At 30.9% G+C, this 10,443-nt stretch overlaps 1 protein-coding gene across 1 annotated transcript; it reads left to right on the top strand.

The window, feature by feature from the left end:
- The first annotated feature begins 9,047 nt into the window (after positions 1 to 9,047).
- On the top strand, positions 9,048 to 10,091 carry LOC112003035 (NDR1/HIN1-like protein 1). The gene has a single exon (XM_024035206.2). It carries the CDS (start codon positions 9,208 to 9,210, stop codon positions 9,832 to 9,834), a length of 627 nt encoding a protein of 208 aa, XP_023890974.1. The 5' UTR covers positions 9,048 to 9,207; the 3' UTR covers positions 9,835 to 10,091.
- The last annotated feature ends 352 nt before the right edge of the window (positions 10,092 to 10,443 follow it).

The raw sequence follows: 10,443 nt of genomic DNA, 5'->3' as shown, positions 1-10,443 counted from the left end.
GTATCTAGTGTTTTTGTACATTGAACACGATACGATACGATACGGACACGTATTAAAAATTGAATATTATTTGAATCATATTGTGTCAAGTACATTAATATGCTGAATACAAGATTTACCCATTTGGATATTACTTCTCTTTGCTCTTTTGTAGTATATTACTTTCTCTTTCTTGGAAGGTCACTTTGACAAGTAATTTTTTTTTTTGCTGGGTAAATGTTTATGCAGGGACTAGAACCCCTGAGCTGAAAGTCACTTAGATGACTAGGTACCACTTGGGCCAGCAGGCCCGGTGGTCACTTTGACAAGTAATTATACGATGCCATATAGCTCCTTTGTATACACCCTTCATTTCCATTGTTTATTTATTACAACTTTGATCTAAGCCCCACTCTCCACCATCAACTCTCACCTACTTCTTATTACTTTCATAATCATAGTGATGGCAATAAGAAACATCCAAGATTATTCTAGACCTCCAAATCTCAATTACATATATGCTTGATCTTTTTATTACTAAGTCAAGAAGCACTCAAGCCTTTTCATGACTAATTTAATCAGCTAGCTTAAGATTTAATATGTCATTATTTTGATTCCAGAAATCCCTTTCTTTTCTTTTCCCAAGGAAACCTTTTTCCCCCACGTTTTTCGAGTTTGGAGCATTCTTTGAAATGGGAATTCCCCACCAATTGGGAGTCCCTACCCCAACATGCTTTTATTCCAATTCACTTTCTTGCATTTGTCTCTTTCTCTAAAAAAATGAGGGTCATAGATTCAGCTAAAATCCTAGGTACCACAAAAACCGTGTCCAAAACGCGCCCATTTAATGGTCTGAACTCTGAAGTAAAACCTTTTTTTTTTTTTAGAATTAAAGTAAAACTTTTTGAGTGTACAGTTTGGTAGGTGTTGTTACTTTAAATTTTCAATTGAATTCAACCACTTATATTTAAATTTAATTATATACTTTAGAGTTTAAATTCGGTAAGAATATAGTGTAAAACTCATGTTTTATATCATTCAATAAGAAATTATCACATTAATATTTTACTTAAAATTCAATACATCCCGCTACACCTAATAACATCTCAATAAACTTGTAAGTTGGTTGGATTTATATATAAGTATTAGAATTGATTGTGTGTTGTTGTGCTTATTTTTAAATATATAATAAAATAATGTGGCATGTTAGAATGGAAGAGTAAAACATGAGTTTTATACTACATCCTTACAGAATTTAATCTCTATAATTTATTGGTTAATATGGTCATATAATTGAATTTAATTGAAAAATATAAACTAAAGCATTTATAGAATTATACTTTTTATATATATATAGAGTTTTAATCTATGATGTCTATTTTTATAATTGTGTTTTTTATCATCAGATCAAGACACCAATCACTTTTGGCGTAGGCGGTGAATGAAACCAAAATCATGAAGGTGGTATGTCATCTTTTGGACAAAATTTAAATACAATTCTTTATGCATTGTACCTTAAGTTCTCAAATTAAATTCATTTATTACATGAATTAATGCAACACAATTTTTTTTTTCCTTCAAGTTAAATTTAACCATGAACTACATTGGATCAACATAATTAGGGTCTAATTAATTAGTGTTCTTAAGACATTTTTTAATACTACCGCCCACCCTTGGTGCGGTGGTTACTCCACAAGTATAAGTATTTGTAGGGTTAAGGGGGTAAAGGCCGGAGTTCAAGTTTTCAGGAGGGAGTTTCACACACATATACACTTAGATTAGGTTAGGGTTGAATTTCTATCTTGTAAAAAAAAAAAGACATTTTTTAATAAACAATTTTAGAAAAAATTTTATACCACTTTTATAGAAAATAGAAAATGCCTTAAAAAACTCAATTGTTTTTTTTTTTTCTTTTCTCATAAAAACTTTTATAAAATAGTTTATTAATAAATGCTCTTAAGACATTTGTTAATTTTTTTTTTATATAATTATATGATTGAATTTAATTGAATATATATATATATATATAACCCAATAGAACTCTACCAAAATTTACCCTCATCCTCTTTGTGATTGGAAGTGTAAGCCACGCGCTCAAATGGTTCGATGAAAGAAGGAATATACTGGGGCTTGATTTTTTCAATAGAAGGAGCTCAGGGAAGAAGAATTAAGGCCGAAGTGAAAGTGAAAACAAGGAATGGTAGGTTCGAAGAAGATCTTGTAGGGACTGAGTGCCACAAAACATGGAGTTAGGAATAAGCCTGAATGTCAGTGCAAGTGCATTGGTTCAGTGTTCAGACCCAACTTTTAGGATCTACACAGTTTGCCATAGACTGATAGACCAAAAAAAAAAAAAAAAAACATCACATACAGACAGCTATATGCTTGGCTTCTGTTTTGCGTTCAAGTAGTAAAGATGCCTATGCTATTTGCCAAAGACTGATAGACCAAAAAAAAAAAAAAAAAAACATCACATACAGACAGCTATATGCTTGGCTTCTGTTTTGCGTTCAAGTAGGAAAGATGCCTATGCTTCTTGTCTAACCACCCATATTTATTTATGGATTTTGTTAATATATGCCTTAAGAACATACAATAATTTTTATTTATAAAAAAAATTTTCTTGAAAATTAAAAAAATATTGGCAACTTTTTCAATTCTCAAAAAAATATTTCTAAAAGTAGATAATTTAATATGTGTTTTTAGGCTACACATTAACCAAACCCTTTATTTATATACATTACCTATTTACTCCTTTTCCTTTTCCTTTTCCTTTTCCTTTTCCTTTTGGGGGTTTGTGCAAAGAGTTTTGTGCACAATGGAATTTACAATAATGCTTCACTTGTAGCCAATTTCACATACAGTGATCTCACCATCATCATTGCAACTTATCCTTTGGAGTTGTACACGTCTCTTATTATTAGTCTTGGCCCAAATAAATAAATTATATAACTTTTTATTCTTTCTTTTTTTAATTGTTCATCTTTTTCCAATTCTGTTTCAGATGAGCCAAATTTCATTCTTTTTTTTTTTCTAGCCAAATCCGACTAGGAATGTGTTTTTATTGTGACTCTATTATATGTCATGCTTTTAATGTATTTTAACTAAAAGGTCAAAATATAAGGCTTTTGTTTTATTTGTTTAGTTTTAAATAACGTAACACTTTACATTCTGATTATGAATGTATTTTTATTGTGCTACTATTATATTGTCATATATATATATATATATATATAATAATAGGTGAAACAGAGAGAAACTCAAATAGAATTCTAAATTAGAGTTTCAATTTTGTGCCATGTGTCATTCCAATTGTTCAATTGGAGTCCAATTTTACTATACACATATACAAAGAAAATAATCAGAAGAATATAATATGATTTGGGGTTGTTTTCGAGAGTATCATTACTCTGATTCATTGTTTTTATTTATTTTTACGTAGGTTCATTGTTCTCTTGGTTCAAACTTCAAAGTGCCTAGGGAACTATAATAGGAAGCCGAATATGGAAAGTGGTCATAGGAATTGAAAATAAATTTCAAAAAATTAATTAAAAATAAAAAATGAAAGAATATTGCAAGAGATGCACCACTTGGAAAAATTGAATTCCAATTAAATTCATTGGACTTGGTAATGAGATGAGATGAAGTTCATAATACATTAAACACTCATGCTTTGGGAATCGGTAATACCAATCTAAATCTATTGAACTTGCTTCGTGATAATACAACTATGAAGGATGTATAAAAACATGCACAAATCTATCTCTCTATAAAAAAAAAAATTAGAGAGAATTTCTTTTATCAGCCATGCAACTTCAGAGATTTTTTCTTCACACAAATGTCCATCATGTTACAAAATGACCCATCGTAAAACTACAAAATGAGTACAACTCTGAGGGGTTTTTTTTTTCTTTTAATTTTTAATTTTTTAAGTTACGAAAATTTCAATCATCAAAGAGATTGAAGATTCAAAAGCGTGAATGGATCTTTTGGATAAACATCGTCACTAAGGTTCATCTTTCTGTGTAATATTTCCATTTAGCTTTGATTCCCTTAATTGATATAGTGATGGGTTTGTGTGTATGCGCATACATTGAGTCAATATTAACATTTTTTGAAATCCTTTGGTCCTTGCTTGATGATTGATTCCTCTTGCAGATATCAATCTTGCACGAAGATGACTTTCAACCTATTTGGTGTGACCTTACTGAAAACAATATTTAGCACATGGGAAGAATATCCAATGTCAACCTTGTGAATTCTTAAACCTATTAATTAGTTCCCTTTATGGCAAACACCTCTCTCTTAGTAGCTTCATGGCTGCCAATTTAGTTTTATATTACTCTATTTTGGCTTATAGTTGTGCTACTTTTGAACATTTTTTTACTTGGGTTTGATTGATGTGCCAAATGTCTCTAAAGTTTTATTTACTTAAGAACCAATTAATTGTATGAGCTTAATTACCCTTTAATTACCCTTTCAATATATGCATGATTGCGACTGTAACTTGTATACTATATCAATCTATTGTGGTTCAACTCGCTTTCTTTTATACACACACACACACACACACACACACATATATATTGCTAAGTTTTGTTAATAAAATTTTATGGTTAATAATATGAATTTAGACTTAACTGATCCTTTTAAACATGAATAAACTCATGATTAATAATATATCCAATCCCATGCGGTAGCATGAGTTACATACTAGTGTTTATTAATTGTCATGTTTTTGATGTATTTTAACTAAGGGTCAAAATATAAGGTTTTTGTTTTATTTGATCATTAATTTTAAACAACGTGACACTTAGCATATAATTAAATAAATAAAAATAAGATCATAGCCATGAAATAAAATCCTTCCATTTATATTGAGATATAAAAAATCATGTGATATGATTAAGACTAGAAAGATATTAAGAACATTAACAGGGGCTCTAAAGATGTCACAATAGGATGTCTGATTAAATTGGTTTTTTTTTCCCCTTATAATTGGGATACTTTATGTGGTTCTCATTTGGTCCTATCTCTTGTTTTCTGGCCGTGACATTTTTTGTGTGATTCAATATTGGTTGGCCACTATTTCAGCTTCACATGGTTTTTATGTACGTTCTAGGCAATATCATTTCCTATGGAACTTTTTGTTTAATTATCATGCACGTGTCAAGATTGTTTAACTATCATGTCCTAATATAATTAAAGAATAATAATTAATCCATCATACTTTGACAAGTTATGACCCATTAAGTACGAACGAGGATGAAACATATATAACATTTCAAATTTGAAGGAAACAAAATTGTGCCTTGTTCATAACGGTCCACTGCCAAATCAAATCCTAATTTTATATAAGATCGTTGAACACCAAAAACGACATGTCACGAGTTTAAATCCAAAAATTCACTTCTTAAAAAAAAATGAGAGTTAGTATTTTTCAAATTTCACAAAAGTGAGAGCTTTGTTTATTAAATCTAAACGTACTGAGACTCCTAGAACTAAACAATTTATTTATAACTCTACAGGCTCTACCATCTTATATATGTATAATTTTGGTGGTTTGATTTTTCAGAATGTGGGCCACTGATTTGAAGCCGCCTTCACATTCATTCATGAATAAAATGTACCGAAAGACAGTTTCACGTGAGCATGTGTTGAAAATTCCAAGCAACACTTGTGGACCATGAATAATAGTCTAAGCAGACCCGGATTAATTGGACGGTGATGTGTGTTACAATCTACAGGTTGCTTGTCATCTTTAAAACTTGTGGATTATAAATCTACTAATACATCTTTAAAATTAGAGAGTTGTTAATATTTTTTTAGTGGAAGAATTAGAGAGAGAAATGCATGTACATAATGGTAGCTGGAATGTCAAAACAAATCAGGAAATCATAGACAATAAGAAAGAGAATAGGAGGCCTCTCTACAATAATCACACTTTTTTTTTCCACTTAGTTTCGTCCTACATAGTTAAAACAAGAGTTGAATGAGGCTTTTAATTGTGTCTAAATTAGTTATCATAAGACTGATATTTATATGCCATGTTGCATGAAGAATTTAAGTCTATACAACTTCACCTACCTTTTTTCTTCGAATTAATTTAATAATAATAAAAAAAAGTAAGTACACTCTTTGGTTTTGACCAAGACTTTTTGTGAAGTTCTGGGGTCATATTTACACCCACCACAGTGACCTATAACTATTTCTTTGCCGGCTGTAAATTTGGTTGTAATTTAATCATAATTATAATATCTTTCCTTATGCGTGAGCACTCATTGACCCAAAAACTTTAGGTATTAAAAACAAGTAAATTTAATTATTTAATCATAATTTTAACGCAAGCATCTTTAACAAAGATTATTATATCAGATTATTCCCAAGTAAATTTGCTACAATTAATAAGGATTTTTTTTTATAGAGTTTCAATCTATGACGTTTGTTTATGATGATTGCTATTTTTATCATCAGACTAAGACACTAATTGATTTTTGATGTAGATGAGAATTGAATTTCAGATTTTTTATTAAATCATTAAAGACTTTCCAATTGAGTTAACAAAACCCACTGTTTGTATCAATGACCTCCTTCACATGTACAATACTTAACAATATTCCTCTAATTTTCGTATTTGATGGGAATAAATTGAAAGAAAGGAAGAGAAAAAAAGGAAACCTTTGTTAACTTTCTCTAAGAGAAAGGTTGTGTGCTTTTGAAGCATTAATAATTGATGGAAAGAAAAGAAACTGAGAACTTTCAAGCTCTAATTGAACTTCTTTGTTTTCTCCTTTTTGTGTGTATTCATGGGTGTTTTAGGTTTTTAGCTAAATTTGATTAAATATTTTTTATTATTATCTTCTTTTCAATGATACATATCGATTCTTTTCCTCATTCCATGAATATTAGGCCTTTTAGTTTCAGCAAGTTGTGTGTATATTCTAGAACCCATAAAAAAAAAAAGAAAGAAAAAAAAGAGTCGGTTGGCTGAGCTGGGGAATTTTCTCTGTCATGATAAGTGGGCCCAGGAATAGTGTTGAAACTTGTCGCTAGGATATATCCCTACCAACTAAGTTATCTGATCAACATTGGACGGTGATTAAGGCACTTGCGTATTTGAACGCTTTGAATCTTAGGCTTCTACATTTAAAAAAGTCATCGAGCTACTCATCAAGTCACAAATAGAACTATTAATTATTTTTTCATTTATTTTATTTCAATTACCTTTTTTGTCTTTCTACGCTTTGATTAGTTTTCTTAATTACCGATAAATAAAAGTTCGATTGACATAAAGGGTACGTAGCTCTCTCTTGTTGACTAGACAAAGCACCACCAAGGGTTATAACTTACTTATTTTTTATTCCACCAAGTCTTATAACTTATAACACAATCCTAATCTAATCATCAGGAATATATATCACTAGTTGAAACTCTTTCTCTTAAAAAAAAAAAAAATTAGTATTTACTATAATAATAAGACAAAGTTTAACTACAAAATTAGTTGTAGTTTAAGGTTATAACTTTACTCAATAAAATAAGCATTATTACATATTTTTAAAATCTAACTGTTGAATTGCATATTTTTTTACATTCTCAATACACATGTTAAATTTTGTGTCAATCGGACATTATTTACTATATAATTTATAAGTTTATATTTTATGCATAATTTTAAACTACAAAAACTTGCAGTTTAAATAATTTATTGATGACATAGTTATTGATCTTAATTTTCTAGAAAATTTTCAAGTATGGAGGATATAAGAAGAAGATGTAATCTAACGATGGATTTGTTAAAATTCATCTCCAATAAAAAGATATTGAGTAAGGTTGTAACTTAAAGTTACAACCAATTTTGTAACTAAAATTTTTCCATAATAATAATTTTATGGATGAATTCTATTTGCAGGGATGATAATGTGCTACCCTCTTACAAGACTACGCCTCTCACAGTCATACCGACCCATATTATTGTCATTGAAATGACAAAAATGACAACCTGCATATATCATATGACTTGGAGCTGGATATGTCATTGATGAAGACATCACATTTTTGCTTTCAGATTTGATATTCCAATCAAGTTTGTTTATAATAATAGAACAAAGTCTTTAAAGTCAAAGAAGATGAAGAAGAATAAATAACCATAGTAATATATCAATTCATGGATGGGGTAGAACGAACTGTTTGATGCCCATACTTTTACCTAATCTATGGCATCGTTTTTACCTATTAATGATCTTAAATGCAAGTTATCTACTTCGAGTTTTGATTCTGCACATGGGGCTTGGCTGGATCGGTAATGCTGTCTGTCTAATCTGCTAAACTTTATGGTAATGCCAATGAAAGCCACATTTCGTACATCGCTCCCTTCAAAGACTCCAATGAGTACAATTCTTTTTAATTCAAACTATATATTAACGGAAATGACGCCATTGTATTTGTTAAAGCAAACACTTTAGTCATTCAACCCAACAAGTTTCATTTCCATCCATTAAGGAAAACAAAAAAGAGAAAAAGAAAAAAAAAAAAAAAAGAAAGAGAAAAAAGAAAGCACACCTTTCCCATAAAAGCTAGTGCGTACACAAATCACAAATTATATTTTCTTACATCATATATACATAACAAATATTTCATATATGTTCATCATTTTCAACACTAAAGCTCTACGTTACAATCACAATGTTATTGATAATACCATCTTATGCATTTTTTTAAAATAAAAATAAAAATATTTTATGTGTAACTTGTTCATTGTGTAACACTAACTTTGATGGCATTTTGAGTGTAACACAATACTGTTCTTTGCAGTAACAATTTATGTGAAAATAACACATACATGTGTCATCACATAAACAACTTAATGTTTCTTTTTATAAATATTTAACCGATTATGTATTATACTAAAAAAAAAAACTTTAAGTAAACCCCGTACATTATATTTGTGCATCTTTTTCTCTCTCTCTCTTTCTCTTTTCACACCTCTTATCTACATAATTTATTTTTATTTTTTTGAAAAGTCATAATTGAATTAATAAATATATAAATAACACTTCCCATCATAATGATATATACACACTCACTCACAACGCATTGGTCGCAAGCCACTCTCTCATCACACAACAAAAGCATAGAGAGGTCCCTCTCCTCCACTTCTCTTTCAAACCCTCCTTCTTCTTCTTCTTCTTCTTCTTCATCAAACTCTCACTCAAAAAACCAAACCACACCATGACAGCCAAAGACTGCGGCAACCACGGCAAGACCCGCCGCATACAGGCCCGCAGATGCTGCGCCTGCCTCTTAGTCTTCAACTTCATCCTCCTCCTCACAATCCTCCTAGTCTGGGCCATACTCCAACCCACAAAGCCAAAATTCATCCTCCAAGACGCCACCGTTTACGCCTTCAACGTCACCCCCAACCTCCTCACCTCCAGCTTCCAAGTCACCCTCTCTTCTCGCAACCCAAACGACAAGATCGGCGTCTACTACGACAAGCTCGATGTCTACGCCGTTTACCGCAACCAGCAAATCACTCTCCGTACGCAAATCCCACCCACGTATCAAGGCCACAAAGACATCAACGTTTGGTCCCCTTATATCTACGGCAACAGCGTTCCTGTCTCGCCCTTCAACGCCGAATCGCTCTCACAGGATCAGAGCTCCGGGACCGTGATGCTGTTGATCAAAGCTGATGGACGGGTGAGATGGAAAGTTGGGACTTTTATTACAGGGAGGTACCATTTCTACGTGAGATGTCCAGCTTACATAACCTTCGGTTCGAGGAGCACTGGAATTGTGGTCGGGAATAACGCCGTTAAGTACCAGTTAGTCCAGCAGTGCAGCGTCAGTGTATGAGAAGAATATGAGATGATGAATGATGAAGAAGAAGAAGAAAGTTCCACAGGCTCACCGAATATCTCTATTTAACGCCGTTAGTTTTTTGTTTTTCATAATTATGTGTTGCGATTTTTAATATTAAATCTCTGTCGTTTTTTCTTTAGTTATTACACGTTGGGTTTATGAGTTTGAATTGTACATTTGGCTAAAGAAATAAACGGGGAAATATGATAAGAAGAAAAAAAACGAAATATATGAGACAATATTTAGCTTAATTATAGTCGGTGACAAGTTGTGTGATTTTTATATGAATGTGATAAGTGTTTTTATTTTTTAATGAAAATTTTAATAGATAATAACTTGAGTGTCTATTGGAGGTTGTGCTGTCATTTTCTTTCATTAGTCTATTGTTGCTTACTCGTTGTTCACTTTTGTTCCATTTCTTTATTATGATTTTTTTTTTATAAAATAATTCATAAAAAAATTTCATAATTATTAAAGTAGTAGATTGTGATTGATTTGTGTATATTAGACATGATATCAATAGTAATTCTACTAAAAGCGACATGACAAACCAACCAATCACAATCTACCGTCTTAATAAATTGTAAAATTTATATTGATTTT

Source organism: Quercus suber, unplaced genomic scaffold (genome assembly GCF_002906115.3).
Source record: "Quercus suber isolate HL8 unplaced genomic scaffold, Cork oak 2.0 scaffold_5, whole genome shotgun sequence".
NCBI classification, from domain to species: Eukaryota; Viridiplantae; Streptophyta; class Magnoliopsida; order Fagales; family Fagaceae; genus Quercus; species Quercus suber.
Note: the sequence above shows the minus strand (reverse complement) of the source record. Positions and strands in the feature narration are given on the sequence as shown.